The 21,692-nt window shown below is 36.3% G+C and overlaps 1 protein-coding gene and 1 long non-coding RNA gene across 4 annotated transcripts in view; one reads left to right on the forward strand and one right to left on the reverse strand.

Annotated features, from left to right (window-relative positions):
• The window catches only part of ERCC6L2 (ERCC excision repair 6 like 2), an 83,701-nt gene extending 81,330 nt beyond the window's left edge, over positions 1 to 2,371 (reverse strand). Inside the window, exon 1 of one of the 2 annotated variants that reach the window (XM_010967454.3) lies at positions 2,245 to 2,371. Coding sequence is in view for 1 of the 2 variants with exons in the window: in XM_010967453.3 (XP_010965755.2) it covers positions 1,937 to 2,018 (82 nt within the window). In the remaining variant the exon portion in view is untranslated. Of the gene's footprint in view, positions 1 to 1,936 lie in introns of both variants that reach the window. The other variant, XM_010967453.3, reaches the window with a different exon arrangement.
• Positions 2,372 to 2,504: 133 nt separating this feature from the next.
• The window catches only part of LOC141577544 (uncharacterized), a 72,137-nt gene continuing 52,949 nt past the window's right edge, over positions 2,505 to 21,692 (forward strand). For both annotated transcript variants that reach the window (XR_012506715.1, XR_012506716.1), the window contains exon 1: positions 2,505 to 2,810. This is a non-coding gene — a long non-coding RNA (uncharacterized LOC141577544). The remainder of the gene's footprint in view (positions 2,811 to 21,692) is intronic.

The following is a 21,692-nucleotide window of genomic DNA, read 5'->3' on the forward strand; positions in this document are numbered from 1 at the left end:
TAGCTATTTTATTTCCTATTCAGAAAATACAGCACTATGAATGACAAGGGGAGTCTCAATAGAATATACTATTGGTACAATTAAAGGTTCCAAATAGAGAAAATTAAGTAAAAATAACTTCCCAAATGGAATTTCTTATAGCAAGCATCCCAGAAGAACCGTTTGGCTACAATCATAAGAATACTAGAAATTCTTTTTCTCACACATTTCTCACTAAGGTCAGATAATCACTGGTAGTTTCCTAGGGTCTTCCTAATAATTTTGAGTTAGGTTTTTATAACATTCAGAATTATAATATGACTAATACGTCTATATTCTCTCCAGCAAGAATAGCTCATAATGTTACTTCTCATCAGTTGTTCCTCAAAAGTAAAACCACTATTCTCACAAACTTTGGTAAGGCTGTTCTTACATAACGATCAGAAGTACAGAGGAAAAAAAATCTGTTCTCCCACTCTAATCTTTGCATCCGAACTGTCTGAGAATTGTTACACTATTCTAAAAGACAGAGTTTTAATGTGAAAATGAAACCTTGACTCATTCTACAGGGGTAACAGACAGATCAATGGGCCCTATTTTCATAACAGTACTTTCTGAGTCTTAAAACCTGTGTTAACCCTTATAGAAAATTCTTAAAAAAAAAATTGTTATTGGGGGGGTGGTAATTAGGTTTACTTTATTTTTAGAGGAGGTACTGGGGATTGAACCCCGGACCTTGTGTATGCTGAGCATGCGCTCTACCACTGAGCTCTACCCTCCCCCGACCCCTTATAGCAATTCTTAACATTATTTCTGTTTCACATGATTTGTCTGCCTATCCTGCAGCAAATGCCTTCTAATTTTTAGACTTAATTCATTAATTTGTTGATTACTCAACATATATGATTTAACATCAATTATTTAACACATACTGTAACCATAAAATGAGTATAAAATGAAGAAACCCAATGTCAAAAATGATAGTGACTAAATCTTGCTCAGAACTAATGTTTCCAAATCTCATTAAAAGGCATTATTTTTTAACCAACTTTTCAAGGTAGAAAATCTTTAATCAGCCCTTATTTCTCATTTAATATCAGTCCCTGATCCAATCGATCAGAATGACCTACTGGTTCTAACTCAAAAACAGAAGGAAAAAAAAAAAAGGGCATCACTTTCCTCCAAGTTGCTATCATCTCTCTAAAACAACTGTTCGCAAACTTTTTCTGTAGAGTCAGATTTTAACTATGTGTTACTTTAGATCTTGCAGGCTATACTGTCTCTTGCCCTTGCAACACAGAAGGAGCCACAGACAACACATAAACAAATGGGTATGGCTGCGTTCCAATAAAACTTTATCTACAAAGGACAAGTGTCAGGCGGGATTTTGTAAAGATGGTTGCTAAAGTTTTACTTTTCACATATGTTTCCAAAGGGACGATACCTTAGGAACCATGAAACAATGATAAAAGGGAATTCTATAGTCATTATAGGAGGTGTAGACTTGACCAGGGGTTTATTTTGAAAGCATATATAATATTAGGCTTCCTTCATAGGAATCATTTTTATCACCTTGCTCTATACGAACCAGTATATTCTAATGAAATGGTATGAGCTGGGAATAACTTGAGGAACTAATTAAGACAGGGAAATATGAAAAGCACCATCTCATTTAGCAATGATCTCAATTTTACAGATGAGGAAACTACCCAAAGTTGCTCAGCAAATGACTGTCAGAGCCAGCACTAGATCCAAGGGCAGTCTGACTTCAGAGCGCAGGTTTGCAACATTGAATCGCAAAGAACTGGTCCCCGCCCTGGAGGCGGTTCAATCTCCAACTGTCACTCAGAGGAGCCCCAGGGTAAAACCCCAACCCCAGGGGAACTGGCAGGAGCAGGTCCCACCTGACGCAGTAAAGACAGGTGTCTGGGCAGAGAGGCGAGCTCGGAGCGTATACCTTTGCCGGCGTTTTCCGCGTGGGGCTTCGGGGCAGAGGGATCCATCTGGCCAGGGGGAGGGGCCTGGCAGCCTGGTTGCATTTAACACACGACAGGCCGCCGAGGACCCCGAGGAGGAGGCGGGCGGACGGACGGGGGCCAGCTCCACCTCCCGCCGTCCTCTGTACATCGCCACCCTGGAGACCGACGTCACCGGACGAAAGGGAGCAAAGGCGGAGCCTAAGGGGGTCCGGGGAGAAGGGATGGTGGCGTCCGCGCCGGCGGCACAGCCGGAGAGCGCTGGGGAAGCTGGCAAGGCGGCGCTCACCTAGCCGTCTCGGGCTCCGTCGCCGGGGGAGAACAACAGGCGGGCGAGCCAGCCCCTTGCCTCTCCCTGTCGGGCCTCCCTCGGCAGCCCACCGCAACTTCCAACCCTGACTCGGAAAATCCCGCGAGAACAGGCATCAGGATCTCACGAGAACAAAATCTTGGTTTTACGTGGGCGGAGCCATCTTCCGGCTGTCTTTCCTCTAGGAAGCGTGTAACACGAAGGTCCGCGATAGTTGCAAATATCGCGAGGTTTAATATCGCTTGCCAGCCTGGTGTAGGTCCCCTGGCCACCTACAGAGGCGGGAAGTTATTCCTGGGCTTAGACCTGCTGTGGGTCTTTTAAGGACCGGTAGGAAGGCTGACGGCTTAGCAAGAGGCCGTCGGCCTGGTGATCGCAGCCTTCCGGCTTGTACTTGGTGCTTGGTTCCCTTGTCGCTTTGCCAGCGCTTGGGAACTTTCGGAACTGAGCAATTCCCTCCTGGAGTGCCGCCTCAGCCGTGTGGGAGGGACGCCGTCGCCTCCGGATACCCAGAGGAGGATGAGTGAAGCAGCATGTCTTCTTAGGTACTACACTAAAATGTAGCAAGTCATAAATAACTTATGTGAGAACAGAACCTGCAACACATGCCATCAGTAGAAAGCAAAGTTGAAAATACTACGAAAGTTTAGTGTTTTTTTGTTTGTAGTATCCAAAATCACCAGTGGTATGCGTAACATTGTAGAAATCGCCAAGCAAACCATCAGGCTGTTTCTGTAAGCATCTTTCAGGGCAGCATACCACTCAGTCTAATCGGAAACTGCTCATCTAATTCTTTTCCAGATATAGTACACTGAGTAATCCAAAAATGGTTCTGCCACAGGTTAAAATGTTTTATTAATGTACTGTAGGATATTTAATTGGACTGTGTTAGCCTGAATGGGTCTGTATTTGTTCACTGTGGCTGCTGTGATAAATTACTATATACTTAGTGGCTTAAAACAGCACAAGAGCGTTAGCTTACAGTTCTGAGAGAGGAAAATGGGGCACAAGAGGATGTTTGTGTCGAGGTTTTGGAGGAGTCCCTGGTATGCACCCTGCCAAATGAGGGAAGAATTCAAGAAGGAGCCATAGTTAAGCAAAGGTAGATTTATTCAGAGAGATGCGCACTCCATAGATTAAGTGTAGGCTGTCTCAGAAGGCCAGAGAGGCCAAGAAGTGTGTGCGTTGGGGGGAAGGGGAGGGTGATCAGTTTAACATAAACATAGATACACACTCCATAGACAAGGTGCAGGCTGTCTCAGAAGGCAAGAGAGTGAGAAAGTGACCATGAGGTGCCGGATTGTTAGTTTGTATGGGTTTGGTAACTTCATATGCTAACAAGTGGGAGGATTATTTCAATTACTTTGGAAAAGGGGCAGGGATTCCCAGGAATTGGGCCACCACCCACTTTTTGGCCTTTTATGGCTAGCCTTGGGAACTGTCATGGTGCCTGTGGGTATGCCATTTACCATGCTGATGAATTACAATGAGCATATAATAAGCTCAAGTTCTCCTGGAAGTCAATCTTCTGCCATCTTGGGCCTCAAGGTTAACTGGGAGTCGAATCTTCAGTTGCTGTGTCATACTTTTATGGTTGTGCCCTGCTCCCTTCCCTCCTGTCTCAGTTCTGTAAGTCACAAGCCCTACATGGGTCTCGGTCTCATTAGGCTAAAATCAAAGTGTCTGCTGGGCTGCATTCTTTTCTGGAAGCTCTGAAGGAGAATCCATTTCCTTGCCTTTTCCAGCTTCTAGAGGCTATACGCATTCCTTGGCTCATGGCCACCTTCTTCCCATCTTCAAAGCCAGCAATGTAGCATCTCTCTGACATTTCCATTGTCACATCTTCCTCTAATTGGAGCTGGGAAAGTTTATTTGATTTTTAAGGGCTCATATGATGAGATTGGATCCATCAGTAATCCAGGGTAATCTTCCTATATCAAGGTCTGTACCCTTAGTCACATCAACAGTCCGTTTGCCATATCAAGTTACATATTCATCCAAGGATTAAGATGTGAACATCTTTGGGGGAATCATTATTCTGCCTACCATAGGGTCTTAATGAGGAAAACTATATGGCTATTTGTTCTGCAAATAGATATCCATTCTTTGACAGATACTTAAAATCAGCATGTTTTCATAAATGCTTCATCTAGAATAGCACTTGTTTCTATTCACCAGTAGGTAAAAATTTTATATCTAAGAGAAACATCTAATTCACCCATTAACTATGTGTTAGATGTTGGCCCTCACACACGGTTAAGAATTATCATTTAAACTCACTGCTTCAGTGTCCTCACCCAGGATAGCAAAGAGGCTAATTAACAGGAACCTACCTAAAAGGGGTTATTGTAGTAATTAAACAAAAGAAGTAAAACACTTAAAATAATACTTGGTCATAGCAAGGAATTAGTATTGGTAAGGAATAATACTGCAATGTACTATTGTCAATGGAATGCATCTGCTTGAAAATGGCCTTCAGCATAGCCATTGCTTCAGTTTAATATTTTGGCTAATAGCTGGTAGTGCATTACTACTTAGATTAGAATTTTAGACTGGATTCCAACTTAAAACACCAAGGATTGTGAGGCATATTTTTCAGATGCAGGTGAAAAGGAAGGAAAAACTCATTATAATTGTTAACTCACTTTTAACATGCTTCTTGATATTGGAAATTTTAAATGCAGAAAAAAAAATCTTGGAATTGATGAAATATTTCTGTTTTACTTAAACTCTGTTCACATTGTCCTGAAATCAGTGGCAACTGGGAATTTCAGTCAAGCTTTTTTTCTTCTACAACTACCGAAGAAGTTTGATATTTTCCTTTTTTTCCCCACTGAAATGACTAGTTGTATGATACTGTCTTATTTTTCCAGAGGTCCACTAATTTAAGATGTACATCCCTTAAGAGCCGATCTCTAAATAGAAGTGATAAGAAAAATCATATAGAAGTAAATATTGATTTAAAACTAAATAGAATGACAGTTTAACTGATAACAACAGACTTCTCAATAGCAACAAGGAAGCCACGAGACAATGGGACAGTAACTTCAAAGTACAAAGAGAAAATAACCATTAACCTGGAATTTTATAGTCTGCTACAGTATAGTGAAAGCAAAATAAGAATGTTTTCAGACAAAACCAAAAGCATAAAACCAGTGGACTCTTACTACAAGATCTTTTTAAGTATTTTAAACTCAGAAAACAGATCTGAAATGTAAAAAGAATGATTAACCTAACAATATTAGCAAATAACCACTGACTGTAAAACTATAATAATGATGATGATAATGTAATTTGAATGTATAAAAAATAAAGGAAAATTAAAATACTACAAAAAATTTTAAAACGTGATAACAGTGAAAGAATCTAAAGTGTATGAGATGTTTCACTTGAAAAAGAGGAGAGTTAGAGATACAACTTTTAGTAACTGAAATGTTCACACTAAATATCAGGCTATATGTAATGAAATATTAAAGGATTATATAAAGTATTAATAAAAAGAGGATAATGAAATTCAATCAATACAATAAAAGGCAGGAAAGGAAAAAAAATAAAGGAAAAGCATGATTAATAACTCTAAATAGTAAAAACCCATGTATTTTAGTAAAAAGAATAAATATATTTAGAAGATTAAATTTTCCTGGTAAAAAGTACTTTCAGATTGGATAAAAACTAAATCCAGCTGTATGTCACTTACAAAACATACACTTAAAAAAATCAAGACAAGGTTGAAAGTAAAGTAAAAAGATATAATAGAGAAATAGTACAGGGGAAAAACACCTAGAATAGTTTAGAATATTAATATCAGACAATATATGCTTTAATGGAAAAAGCCTTAAGTATTTATACCATGATAAGTAGAATTTATTCCTGGAATGCAAAGATCAACATACAAAATTTGATTAGTGTACTATGCCACATGAATAAAATGAAGGAAAAAAACCATGATGATCTCAATTAATGCAGAAAAATTATTTGACAAAATTCAACACCCTTTCATGATTAAAAAAAAAAACACTCAATAAGCCAGGGATAGAAGGAAACTACTTCAACATAATAAAGCCCACTTATGGAAAGCCCACATCTAACATCATACTCAATGGGGAAAGACTGAATTCTTTTATCTAAGATTTGAATCAAAGCAAGAATGACCACTTTTACCACATCTGTTCAACATGGTACTGGAAGTTCTAGCCAGAGCAATTATGCAAGAAAAAGAAATAAAAGGCATTCAAATTGAAGGAGAGAATTGAAATTATCTCTTTTTTGCAGATGATATGATCTTATATATAAAAAACCCTAAAGACTACACACACACACAAGTGGTTAGAATAAATGAATTCAACAAAGTAGCAGAATACAAAGTCAATATGCAAAAATCAGCTGCATTTCTCCGTAAGGGAAATAATAATCTGAAAGGGAAATTATAAAACAGTTCCGTTTACAATTGTATCAAAAAGAATAAAGTACTTAAGGATTAACTTAACCAAGGAGATAAAAGACTTGTACCTTGAAAACTATAAAACATTCTTGAAAGAAGTTAAAGAAGATATAAAAAAATGGAAACACATCCCATGTTCATGGATTGGAAAACTGAATATTATTAAGATGTTAATACTACCCCAAGTGATCTACAGATTCAGTGTGACTCTTATCAATGTCTCAATGACTTTTTTTGCAGAAATAGAAAAATTCATCCTAAAATTCATAGAATCTCAAGGTACCCATACTATACAAAAACAATCTATCTGGAAAAGGGAGGACAAATCTGGAAGACTTACATTTTCTGATTTCAAAACTTACTACAAAGCTACAGTAAGCAAAACAGTGTGGTACTAGCACAAAGACAGACATACAGATCAATGGAATAGAATAGAGAGCCCAGAAATAAACCTTCACATATATGGTCAAATGATTTTCAACAAGGTGCCAAGACCATTCAAAATTTTCAATAAATGGTGCTGGGGAAACTGGACATTCATATGCAAAGAATGAAGTTCAACCCTTACTAAATACCATATACTAAATTCACTCAAAATCGATCAAGGACCTAAATGTAATACCTAATATAAAATTTTTAGAAGAAAACGGAACAAAATCTTCACTGAGTTGGATTTGACAGTAATTTCTTGGATATGACACCAAAGGCACAAGTAACAAAAGAAAAAATTGGCAAATTAGACTTCATGAAAATTTAAAATTTTTATGCATCAAAAGACACTACTCCAGAGTAAAAATAAAAAGGCAACCCACAGAATGAGAAATAATATTTGCAAATTATATATCTGATAAGGGATTAATATCCAGAATATATAGAGAACTTGTAAATCTCCACAACATCAACAAAAATCTAGATTTAGAGATGGCCAGAGGGTTTGAATAGACATTTCTCCAAAGAAGACATATGAATGGCCAATAAGCACCCAAAAGAAAGATAAATAGAAATCAAAACTATAGTAGATACCACCTCACACCCATTTAGATCACTTGTTATCAAAAATATCAATGAGAGGATGTAGAGAAATGTCACCCTTGAGCACTGTTGGTGGGAATGTAAAATGGTACAGCCTCTGTGGAAAAGAGTATGACAGTTCCTCAAAAAATTAAAAATGGAATTACTTTACCATTTGACCCAGTAATTCCACTTCTGGGTATATTCCCAAAAGAACTGAGAGTAGGGTCTCAAAGAGATATTTGTACACCCAAGCTCATAGCAGCATAGTGTACAGTAGCTAAAATGTGGAAGCATCTCAAGTGTCTATTAATCAATGAATGGATAAGCAAAATGATGGGATATTATTCCATCTTAAAAAAGAAGGAAACTGCAATATGCCATAACATTGATGAACCTTGAGGACTTACGCTAAATGAAATAATCCAATTACCCAAAGACAAATATTGTATGATTCCACTTACATGAGGTACTTTGTGTAGTCAAAAATCATAAAGACATAAAGTATAATGGTGGTTTCCAGGGGCTGGGTGTGGGGGAGAATGGGGAGTTATTGTTTAATAGATACAGAGTTTCAGTCTTAGAAAATGAAAAGAGTTATGAGGATGGATAGTGGTGATGTTGGCACAACACTGGGAATTATACTGTATGCTGAACTGTATACTTAAAAATGGTTAAGAGGGTAAATTTTCTGTGTATTTTACCACACTAAGAAAATGAAAAAAACCTGCTATTATTCACAAACAATACGAGCATTCACATAAAAAACAAGAGAATATGCAGATAATTTTTTAGAATAAGAGAATTGAACAAGGTTTGTGGTTGTGTACAAGTGCAGTTGATAAAAATCAGCTGTGCTCCTGTACACTAGCAACACAAATTAGAAAGTATAATTTTAAAATATACTACTTATAGCAGCAACCAAAAATATATAAGAACAGTTATTAATTTTATCTTTAAAAATATGTGCAAGATATTTATAGAAGGAATAAAACTTTATTGGAAACCTACATGAAAAAGAGATATACTGTGTTCATGGTATGAAAATTTAATGTGATAAAGATGTCACCTTTCCCCAAAATTAATCTATGGATTCAATGAAATTTCCTATCAAATTATTGGCAGGTTTTTTCCCCCATTGACCTTGACAAGGGGACTATAAAAATAAAGTATAAAATACCGAGAATAATCAAGACAATTTTGATAAGACACCAAAAGGAAAAGAGGAACAGTTCAATAAATAGTTGTTGAAAATTGGAAAATTGGGCTTTCATAGGAGAGAGAAGTGAAGTTGAGTTTCTAACACTATACACAAAATTAAATTTCAGTTAAATGAAAAACCAAATATAAAATGAAAAACTTAAACATATTTAGAATGTTTTACATTCAGAAAGAAAGAAAAAAAAAATCATCAGCCCAACAGACTCTTTTCACATATTTCAAAATTTCTGGTCATCCCAGTACAGCTATCAAATACCAAATGAGTGGTAAAGTAACAGAATGATAAAGGAAATGGTATAATTATATCATTTGTAGGACTGCTTACAAGGCAACTGCCTTCCTAGACATGCCTTTATTCTAACTCATTAAATGACTAGGACTGTATTTTTTTAATATGTCAAAGTTTGCATATTAATTATGCATACATAGTTATGTTTGAAGTATTTATTTTAGCATACTTTTATCTAATATAAGAGCTTAATTATATGATTAACTTATTCTGAAAACAATCTGCATAAAACACTAGTACTATCCATGTCAGAACATGCTACTCAACTTTTAACATTATAGAAAAAAATAAGTTGTTTAAAACTTTAATGTAAATTGATAGGCTAATATTGCTTTAAATAAATACTTCAATTACATGCTTAATTGCAATGACATTTTATAATGGTAAAACTAATTTTTAAAAACTAAATTGAAAATTGAATACAATTTTAGCTAAAATATTGAAGAACAATACTTGGACTTAATACATATCTCCCTTCCCTCATATTTATTCGGAAGTGTGGTAGCATAGAAAATTAGCTGATATAAGTAACATAGAATGACTTTCTGATTAACTTTTTGCTGAAAAAATACTAATAAATATGTATTTTTTCTAAGAAATTAAGTAAACTCTAAAAATCAGTTACATATTCATAATGGAATCTTTTCCCCTCAAAATGATTTACTTCTCAGTGAAACTAATGGAAATTACATGTGAATAGCATTTCGATAATGTAAAAAAAAAAAAACCCTTTCACTCAGGATAAAAAAAATTAAATATCTGCATCACATTAAAAATTTTAGGGTGAAAAATGTTTTCAATCCTTACCACGGGTTCCCCTAATGGTCTTCAGATTGCATGACCTATAGCGTCCATTTCAAGTTTAAAATTCCGTGTGATTTCTCTTAAAGGTAACTTTTCCTTTAGTTATTTTAGACCACATCACCTCATTGTTGGTGAATTTACCTGAATTTGCATTCCTTGAATTCTTCAAACAGGGCAACTATTTCAGAGGAGAAGCCATATACACATGGTTTAAAATGTTAAAGTTTGAATTTTAAAGTATGCCTATATATTTTGTAAAGATGGTTGCCAAAGTTTTATTTTTCACGTATGTTCCCAAAGGGACCGATACCTTAGGAACCATGAAACAATGATAAAAGGGAATTGTATGGTCATTACAGGATGTGTAGACTTGAATAGGGGTTTATTTTAAAAGCAAATATAATATTATGCTTCCTTCATAAGAATCATTTTTATCACCTTGCTCTATATTCATCAGTATATTCTAATGAAATGGCATGAGCTGGGAATAACTTGAGGAACTAATTAAGATAGGGAAATATGAAAAGCACGTAAAAGTTAAATGAGCTTATTTCTAAACTGGATACTTTTTTTTTTAAAATACAAAGCAACTCTTTCAGGGGTATTCCTCTCTCTAATTTATGCATAGATTATTTGACAGACTGGTTGAAATATCCCATGCCACTTTTGCACAGTGGAAAGGCAAATAATAAATATTTTCCAATCTGTTAACACCTTCTCAAATTTCAATAATTCATTCAATTTCTATAGAAAAAAACATGGGCTTTATTTTTCTTTATGTTCGTTATATAGCTCAGTGTTACAAACAGATTCTAAATATGTAAAATCCTGTGAGAATTTCAACATCCAAAGCATTTTCTTAACATCTTTTTGCGTTTACCAATGTTGTCATGATAATGCCTCTTGTAGTATAATCTGAAGTCAAGGAGTGTGATTCCTCCAGCTCCAGTTTTCCTTCTCAAGATTGTTTTGCCTATTCAGGACCTTTTGTGTTTCCCTACAAATTTAAAAATTTTTTGTTCTACTTCTGTGAAAAATTCCATTGGTATTTTAGTAGGGATTGCATTGGATCTGTAGATTGCCTTGGGTAGTATGATCATTTTAACAATATTGATTCTTCCAATCCAAGAACACAGTATATCTTTCCATCTGTTTGTGCTGTCTTCAGTTTTTTCATCAGCATCTTATAGTTTTCTGAGTACAGGTCTTCTGCCTCCTTAGATAGGTTTATTCTTGGAGGGGTTTTTTTTTCTTGATGGTAAATGGGGTTGTTTTCTTAATTTCTCTCTCTGATAATTTATTGTTAGTGTATGGAAATGCAACAGACTTCTGTGTATTAATTTTGTATTCCGCAGCTTTACCAAATTCATTGATGAGCATTAGTAGTTTTCTGATAGTGTCTTTAGGATTTTCTACATATAGTATCATGTCATCTGCAAACAATGACAGTTTTACTTCTTCTTTTCCAATTTGGGTTCCTTTTATTTCTTTTCCTTCTCTGATTACTGTGGCTAGGACTTTCAAAACTGCGTTAAATAAAGGGGAAAGCGGACATCCTTGTCTTGTTCCTGGTCTTAGAGGAAATGCTTTCAGCTTTTCACCATTGAGTATGATGTTAGCTGTGGATTTGTCATATATGGCCTTTGTTGTGTTGAGGTATGTTCCCTCTCCCCACTTCCTGGAGAGTTTTTATCATAAATGGATGTTGAATTTTATCTAAAGATTTTATCTAAATTTTATCTAAATTTTGATAAGAACTTTCAAGAACATTCAAGAGAACTCTCTTAGCAACTTCTAAACATACAAAACGGTATTATTAAGTAGAGCCGCCATGTTGTACATTAAATCCTAAGTGGATATTCTTGAGGGGAAAAAAACTATCACTTTCCACTTTTAAATCCTTGAATTGTTATATAGTGGTACATATCACTACTCTAAAGAAATACAGTACAAATTTTGTCATCTACATTATTCCTTCAAAAACAGATTGTTCCTTCAAGTTGGTCACAGTGTAGTAGGGGAGAAAGTGTTGTAGACCAAATGCAGTATGATAAGTGACATGTACAAAAGGCTGCTGCATTTTTGACAGAAACTACTAGCTTTCAGGCTCCAAATATGTGTAAAAGCCAATTTGCACTGTTCTTTTCCTATGTATTTTTTTTTAATATTTCACACAATCCCTAGATCATTTAATGGAACTAACTCAGTTTAGTGTTAAATTCTATTAATCTATTTCTTACTTTTTGGCTATAAAAGTTCCCTAGCTATTGAGACAAATTACAAAAGAAACATTAGTAAATTTTATAAATATTTCTTTATAAAAAGAAAATAAAGAAATAAAGAAAAGTTGGCAGTTCCCATAGCATCTATTCATTTAGTCATTCATTCATTCCACAAGTGTGTATTTAGCATACCTACAATTGGCCAGGAACCCTGCTTGGCACTGAAGATACAGCCAGGAATGGAAAGACCTGGCCCCTGCCCTCATAAAACTCAAAGTCAATAACATACCCAAAATTCTTAGCTTAAAACATGAAGGTTTCATACACCCCTACACAGTTCAAGAAGACAGATTGCTATCATTTGGGTAATTTTCAAAATTTGACCTATTATAGTAAAATATAATAAAGTATATCAAAAATAAAAACTTTTTGAGCTAAACAGCCGATCACCCCCATATGAATTAAATAACATACACATTTTAGACACCTCAAAAATTTATTTAAGAAGACAACTGAGTATTCTTTTTAGTACTGAAGGGGAAAAGAATTTTGAAGCTTGAATCTTGTACTCTCCCAGATTGTCATTTAAATATGAGTACAAAAAAAAATAATTTCAGTCATTTTAAGCCTCAGAAACATCGTTACACAAAGACACTTTCTTAAAAAGCTACAGTAATAGTAGGGGATTTTAATAGCCCACTTACAATAATGGATAAAACAACTAGACAGATCCATAAGGAAAGAGTGGACTTGAATGACACTATAGACAAATTTAACCTAACAGACATTACAGAATTATCTTTCTAGCAACAGTATAATAAAAATTTTTTTTTCAAATTCACAAAGAACATTCTCCATGGATAGCCCATATGTTAATGCCACAAAACAGTCTTAATACATTTTTAAAAACTGAAATCATACCAAATATCTTTTCCAATCACAATGGAATGAAACTAGAAATCAAGAGTACAAGGGAAACTAGAAAATTCATAGATATATATATATAGAGAGAGAGAGACATTAAACAACACATTCTTAAACCACCAGTATAGCATAGCAAAGAAGAAATCACAAAGGAAATTTAAAATGTCTTGAGAAAAATAAAAATAAAAACACAACACAATTAAACTTATGTGATGCAGCAAAAGTAATGCCAAGTAAGAAATTTATAGCTGTAAAAACTTACATTAAAGAGTAAAGGTGGGAATTCATAGCACTTACCATTACCTGATATTACATTTTATGTTTTGTATTTTCATTGTCCATCTCCTTTAAGCACCATGAGGGCAGGGACTTTTTATTATTGATGCTCCTTGTTTTGGGCACAACATATAAAATATCCCTGGACATAGTAAGCACTCAATAAAATATTTGTTAAATGAATTAATTGAATACAAAAATAATTTTTTTCTAGTGGGCAAATATATTCAAGAAGACCGTCAGCTAAAATTAAGTTGGAAAATTGGTAAATTAACTTTTAATAAACTGATTTTCAGAACATTGGCCTCCGCTGCCAGATTCTAAATGAAAATGAAAATTCTAGATAAGAGGATTTACAAGAATGCAAAGAAATTGAACATGAATGACATGATTCAACTGGTGAATGTGTGGTGTACGTTTTGCTAGGAAAGCATAAAGCACAGGAGAGTGGTCTCACTAGTGGTACTTCTAGTTATATTTTATGAAATCAGAAAGCCTTAAGTTTATTGGATAAAGCCAAGTCTCACATACATGCAATGATTTAAAAAAATAAACGTAAGTAACTAACTCAGATCAAATATTTAAGATGGACTAAGGAACTCAAAGTTCACAAGAAATACACAGGAGAGATGAAGAAGTTAAATGACAGTATGAAAAAAAGAATCAAACCGATTTGGAATGTAGAACATTGTATAAAACAACTGGCCTGAGCACTTTATAAGCTCAGGGCCAAAGAATTAGTTACATTTACCTGAGTAAGTATAGATCTCATTGAAGCTGTGTCTTGGCATCTCCGTAATACTGTGTTAATTGCAGTACTTCCCAGATGCTACTTCTTTTTTACAGCTCAGGCTAGAGAAACAAACGTAGTAGCAAGTTGGTTTCCCTGTTAAACATGAAAGTGAAATATTGAACTGAAGAAATACCTGTCAGTGTTGTGCAGTGAATATAAAAATTACTCCCTTAATATCTGGCACTGACATTTATTTATATAACAATAAGCAACACGATCAGGGATATATTTCTTATTAATTTAGGAGTTTTGAGAAAATGTATAGATAATTATATAAGGTTTATACATCAAGTATGTCCTGTGCTGTGACCTAAATTAATCTGAAAAAGTTAAAATTAAATAACGGATGTGAAATAATTTAATTACCCTTGCTATTTTCCCTGCGTTTAATATTCATTTAATTACTATTTTTTTTCTACTTACCTTGCTTTTATTCTATCATCCATGGTATCTTTCTCTCCCCTTTGCTTTTTCCATTCACTTTAACGTATGTGTTGAAAATCTGTCATGATATCCTGTCATTTCCAACAAGCCCTGGGAACTAAGTTAGACCTAAATCATGGTCCCTCCATCATATTCTCAAACCCAGTCCATTACTGAAGCTTCATCTTATACTAGAGCTCCCATAACTGTCAGCCCTTTCTCAGATGCCTTGATGGTCCAGGTCTGCTTTGTAATCCACCATGAATAATACACAAGGTTCGTCAGGGTGGTCAGTAAGAGAGGACCTGGATCTTCTGTACCCTAATATTAAATATTAGCTTTCTTGTTACCTTCAGCTGAATGTGGATTTCCACCTTGCATGCAAAAGCCCTCCTTTTCAGTCAGCTGCATTCAGACGACGGATTCTGAGGAGGAATGTTCTTATTTTTCTGAAAGGCTGAAACACAAGGAAAAAGTTGTATTCTTGGGTGCCAAGTAAAGAAGTCTTTAAAAAATCCCTACAGCAACAGAAAGTCATTGTCTTCTATCATTTTGAGAAGAACTTCACAACAGCAAGCACTTTCCATTAATAAGACATTCTGATCTCTTGAAAAGAAAGTTTCCCATTATAGAATTGGCTAGTTGTTATTTGTTGAGGTAAAGGACACCTGAAAGGAAACCCCTACACAGCTACTCATTTCTTCTGCTGGAAGATGTCAAAATAGAAGCCGGTTAGTCATAGTGAGATTGCTTATGGCCAGTGAACACGTCAGCTGAGTCATACAAGGAGCATCTAAAGTGGACTTGAAGAAGTTAACAAGTTTCTTTCTCTTGATCAGTCGTGCAGGGAGGGGAGAAAGGGGCACTCAAGGACTAATGGGTAAACACCCCTTCCCATAGACTCAGGACAGCTGAAGAAGCCCATGAGTGAATAAATCAGGGAGGAAAAAGCAGTGCCAACATCAAAGAATCATTCATTCTCTTCCTGTTTCTATAAAGAATGTCTTTTTGTCTGCAGGTCCTTAGCACTGCAACAATCCAGAGAACAGAGAAAGTTACACCAAAGACTAAAGCAAAACTTTAAGAATTGCCTTAAGCATCTAATGCTGGGCTTAGAAATTCTCCTCTCAGTTTGCTGGAAGGTTAGACCCAAGTCCTTTGCAAAATTGTGAAATAAGAGTAATCTGTAAAAACCTTCCCTTCTTCCTTGTGGACCCTGTCCCTACCTCACTGGTGTCCCTCCTGGTCATTTCCCTTCTGTGCACTTCCTCTGATTCTGATGGCCAGAACATTTGTGTTCTCTCAAGGATGCTCTAAGTGGCTTGATAATCTGCCCCACAGAGGCTCTGAAACCCTCCATTTGTATTTCATGGCATGGTTGCTTATGGGCTCCTCGAATTTTTGTTAGAAAAAAACAAAGACATTAAAGCATATTTTTCAAGTGAATTCTGGTTGTGATGGGGTTGTTGACTTTCATCATAAAATTAGAGATATATTATCTTGGAAGTAATTTAATATCTAGATAAAGCTCTTCATGCAGCAGCTGTTAAATCATACTTAAATAAGCTGTAATAGGTAAAAACATGAATCGTTCTCAAAAATAATGTCTAAAACATTAAGAAAATACCATACAGTAATAACTGAAATCAGATATCTCAAGCACTATATTTGTAAAGTTTCTAAAGTTTGGTACTTTTCAGACATTGTTCACATGAGTGTGGCGGTTCTGTATCTTTACCTTTAAAACTTTATAGCAGTTTATTTCACTTTCTCTCAGCTTGAAATGGCCCTAAGCTTTTAAGCTTATTTCCTGTATAAAAGCATGCACCTTCTTGAGCATGCTGAGATCTTTCCCTGCTTCATAACTAGACCCTGACTGCACAGGATCTGCGCAGCATCCTGCTCCCATTTTAGATGAGAGAGAGGTTCGATTTGACCTCTTCATGGGGGATCTGGCTGTTCAGATAAAAGATCCCTAAACGGATGTCTCCTCCTCCTACACAGGCCTACCTCATAGGAAGAAGGAATACTCCTTTTACAGTCATCTTGCGGCAAGAGGCATCTGGAGTTTTGAAAATTACATTTTGATCCAATTCTGAGGCTGCCTTTTTATTTTCTTCTCATAAATAGACCCAAAGCATAATCCTTCTCCCATTGCCTCCTGATACCCTCTCAGGACCCTGACATAATATGATGACCACCATATGTTATCACAAAATATCCTACATAATTCCAAGGCCATACGATCATTTGACTGAAAACAGACCGCGGTGATAAAGACGACTCCCTACCTGCTCTGTAGATACTCAGGATTCTCATAGTGCTGCCAGATATTTAGGGCAGTTATCAAAGGCACTGGTTCTCCACTCCTAAGGTTTCCAGGTACAGGACATCCATTCGTTCATGTGGCACAGTGCTGCCTCACTCTCTTCTCCTCTGAAAGTAGTGACTTACCTGAGTAGGGAGCTTCAGACAATGAACTGGGCACTTACAGCTTAATTCCTTCCTCTTTCTTTATTACTGGTATATGCTTGCTTGCAGAAGGCATGTATTTTAGGCTGCTCTTGATTGTAAGGTAAATGCTAAAGGCTTTGTCTTGCAAGGGCTGTGGTTCCTAACACTGTAATGGATGAATAAACCTCTTTCAGAGGTTGTGACTTCGGTGTTATATCTAAAAACCAAAGTGTTTGGTGTTGGGTCATCACTGTATCCAAAGGTCACCTAGATTTTCTCCTATGTTATCTTTTAGGAATTTTATAGTTTTGCCTCTTAAATTTACCTCTAAAATGCATTTTAAGTTAATTTTTGTAAAAGGTATAAATTCTGTGTCTAGATTGATTTATTAACATGTGGGTGTTTAGTTGTTGTAGCACCATTTGTTAAAAAGACTATCTTTTCTTCACTGTATTGACTTCACTCCTTTGTCAAAGATCAGTTGACTATATTTGTGTTGGACCATCTCTGGGGTTTCTGTTCTATTGATCTGTTTGTCTATTCTGTTTGTCTGTTCACCAAGAGCACACCTAATTACTGTAGCTTTTTAGTAATTCTTCTTGAAGTCAGTCTTGTAACTTTGTTCTTCACCTTCAATATTGTGTTTGCTACTCTTGGTGTTTTGACTTTCATGAAAGCTTTAGAATCAGTTTGTAGATATCCACACAATAAGTTGCTAGAATTTTGATTGGGATTATGTTGAATCTATAGACTGAGTTGGAAAGAACTGACATCTTGATGATATTGAATCTTCCTATCCATGAATATGGAAATTCTCTTGATTTATTTAGTTCATCTTCAATTTCTTTCATCAGAGTTTTGTAGTTCTCCTCATATAGATCTTATACATATTTATTAGATTTATACTTAAGTATTTCTTTTTAAGGGTGCTCATGTGAGTGATACTGTGCTTTTAATTTTAAATTCTATTTGGTTATTGCTGGTAAAGAGGAAAGTGTGATTGACTTTGTATATTAACCTTGTATCCTGCAACCTTGCTGTAATTACTTACTCATTGCAGGAGTATTTTTGTTCATTCTTTCAGATTTTCTACATAAATGATCATGTCATCTGTGAACAAAGACAGTCTTATTTCTTCCCTCCCAATCAGCATAGTTTATATCTCCTTTGCTTTCTTATTGCATTCGCTGGTGCTTCCAGTACAGTGTTGAAAAGGAGTGGGGAGGGAACCTCATCTTAGCCTTCACTTCTGAAGGACAGTTGCACAGGACACAGAATTCTGAATTGGTGATTTATTTCTCTCAACACATCAAATATTTCAGTCCACTCCTTTTTTTTTCATATGCTTTCTCATAGGAATCTGATGTAATTCTTATATATTTTTCCTTTGTCGGTAACGTGTATTTTTGCTCTGGCTTCTTTCAGGATATTTTATTTATCTTTGATTTTTTGAAGTTTGAATATGATATACCAAGGGTGAGTTTTTTGTCTGTTTGTTTGGGGTGATTTTTTTTTTTTTTTTTTTTTTTTTTTTGGCATTTATCCTGCTTGCTGTTCTCTGAGGTTCCTGTATCTGTGGTTTGGTGTCTAACATTGATTTTGGGAAATTCTCAGTCATCATTGCTTCCAATATTGCTTCTGTTTCTTTCTCTCTTTCTTCTTGTATTTCCCTTGTGCATATGTTACACTTTTGTAATTGTCCCACAGATCTTGGATATTCTGGGCTTGTTTATTTTTCAGTCTTTTTACTCTTTGCTTCTCAGTTTTGGAAGTTTTTATCAACATTTCCTCAAATTCAGAGATTCTTTCTTCAGTTATGTCCAGTCTACTAATGAGCTCATCGAAAGCCTTCTTCATTTCTGTTACAATGTTTTTTGATATTTAGCCTTGCTTTTTGCTTCTTAAAAATTTTATCTGTCTGCTGACATTACCCACCTGCTCTTCTACACTGTTACTTTTTTCGTTAGAGCCCTGTGATATTGTGATATAAGAAGAAATATATATTTCATCTTCCTGATACAGAGCTTCCAAAATTCTTATAAATTCCTGAGTCATAGGAATGTCTTTTGTTATATATAATAAGCCTCTTTCAACCATACAAAAGTTTATGCTAATTAGAGAACTCTTGGAGGATGGGAAACAACCATGTGATTAGAGGGTTGGAACTTTCAGCCCCATGCCCTGAAGTCCAGGGAGGGGAGAGGAGCTGAGGTTTGAGTTGATTACCAGTGGCCAATGATATGATCAATCATGTCTACTGAATGGAACCTCCATAAAAACCTTAAGTCACTGGATTTACAGAACTTCCAAGTCACTGAAGACACCCACTTGCTGAGTGTGACAACCCCAAACTCTATGGGGACAGAAGCTCTTGTGCTTGGGGCTCTTCTGGACCTCATTCTATGTACCTTTTCATCTGTTAATTTGCATCCTCTAAAATGAACCAGTAAATGTAAGCAAAATGGTTTCCCTGAGTTCTGAGAGCCATTGTAGCAAATTATGGAGCTTGAGGAGAGGGTTGTGGGAGCTCCTGATTTATAACCAAGTCGGACCATCTGGGGACCCACTACTTGCAGCTGGCAAGTGAAGGGCAGTCTTGTGTGACTGAGCCCTGAACCTATGAACCTGTTCTAACTCAAGGTAGTTAGTGTCAGAATTGAATTAAATTGTAAATCACCAGGTTAGTGTCCACAGAGAACTGGAAAATTGCTCAGTGTGAAAAATCCACACATTTGGTGTCATGAGTATCGTGAATAAAGAAACAACTTTCCATTAAGCCCTTAGTATATTAATCACAGTTGTTTTAAATTCATGATTTGACAATTCTAGTATCCTTGCCATAGCTGAATCTGGTTCTAATGCTTGCTCTGGCTCTTCAAATGGTCTTTTTACATTTTTGTATGCCTTGTAATTTTTTCTTGATAGTTGGACATGATGCAGTGGGTAAAAGGAACTCCAGTCAATAGGCATTTAGTGGTGCGTTGTCAGAGAAGGGGAAGCATTCTATAGTCCTATGATTAGATCTCAGTCTTTCAGTGAGCCTGTGATCCTGGGCTACACTTCACAGGTGCCTCTTAGTTTTTCCCCCTCCTTAGGTGGCACTGGATGGCTAGAATGAGCTGGAGTTGAATGTTTCCTGTCCCCCCAAGTCAGTGAGGCTCTGATAAAAACCCAACAGACTAGGCTTTGGAAAATAGTTTCTCTTCAGAACAGGCCTTGCTAAGAACAGAATGCTCTGGCTTATTTCCAAATCGTTTCTTTTCCCTTCTCCTTTACAGGAAGCAGGAGGGGATTTTTCCCTACTATTCACTGTCAGAACCTGTTAGAGCTCACAAAAGTGTATCCTCCCCCCAAGACTGGCCACCTCTCACCCCAGAGTTTTAAAGCCTCAGATTTGTCCACATTGAGCCTCTAGCAACTTGTTGGTTATTGTTCAGGTTGTCCTCCCTCGGTTCTGATTCCCATGGAGGTTTCTGATCATGGGTTTCAGCTCCAGTAAAAGTTGATTCTCTCTATTTGCCTGTTTGTCTCTCCAATTTTGAGGGTCGCCCTTTACCCTGTGACTTGACTTCTCTGAGAGATTTAAGAAGAGTCATCAATTTTTTGGTTTGTTTAGTCTTGTACTTGTTAAGATGAAACGATGACTTCTAAGCGCCTTACATTCCAGACTGGAAACTGGGATATGCACTCATTTTTGTTCACCTAGGAATGGAATTCCTGGGTGGTGCAGTGTATGTATGTTAATACTACCAAAGAATTTCCCAAAGTGGTTGTACCAATATACACTTCCTTCAGCAATGTGTAAAAGTTGTCCCACATCCTCACTAGCTCTTGGAACTGCTAATTTTTTCATGTTAGCCATTCTGCTGTGTGTGTAGTGGTGTCTAATTTTGGGTGATGACTAATGATGTTGAACACATTTTCATTCCATGCTATGTTTAACTTCTGTTACTCTCCTTAGTTTGGATTTATTTATCTGAAACTCTTCTTGCTTTCTGAGGTCAGCTCTGAGGTATCTGGCTTACAGTCCTCCCTTACCTTATTCCTGCTGCTGTTTGCCTGACCTACCCAGTGAATCTTGCTCTAGTTTCCAAAGCACTCAAGCCTGCCTCCTTCTGCTCCAACTACCTGTGAGGATTGTTAAGAAAGCAAAAATGCCCTCTTCCCACCTCCCACCAAAGTTCCTTGGATTCCCATGGGAATAGACCCCTAGGAGCCCAGCAGGATCATTGTCTTTTACCATTTTGAGAAGAACTTCATGGCAGCAAGCACTTCCCATTAATAAGACATTCTGATCTCTTGAAAAGAAAGTTTCCCATTATAGAATTGGCTAGTTGTTATTTGTTGAGGTAAAGGACACCTGAAAGGAAACCCCTACACAGCTACTCATTTCTTCTCCTGGAAGATGTCAAAATAGAAGCCGGTTAGTCATAGTGAGATTGCTTATGGCCAGTGAACATGTCAGCTGAGTCATACAAGGAGCATCTAAAGTGGACTTGAAGAAGTTAACAAGTTTCTTTCTCTTGATCAGTCGTGCAGGGAGGGGAGAAAGGGGCACTCAAGGACTAA

Source organism: Camelus bactrianus, chromosome 4 (assembly GCF_048773025.1).
Source record: "Camelus bactrianus isolate YW-2024 breed Bactrian camel chromosome 4, ASM4877302v1, whole genome shotgun sequence".
NCBI lineage: Eukaryota > Metazoa > Chordata > Mammalia > Artiodactyla > Camelidae > Camelus > Camelus bactrianus.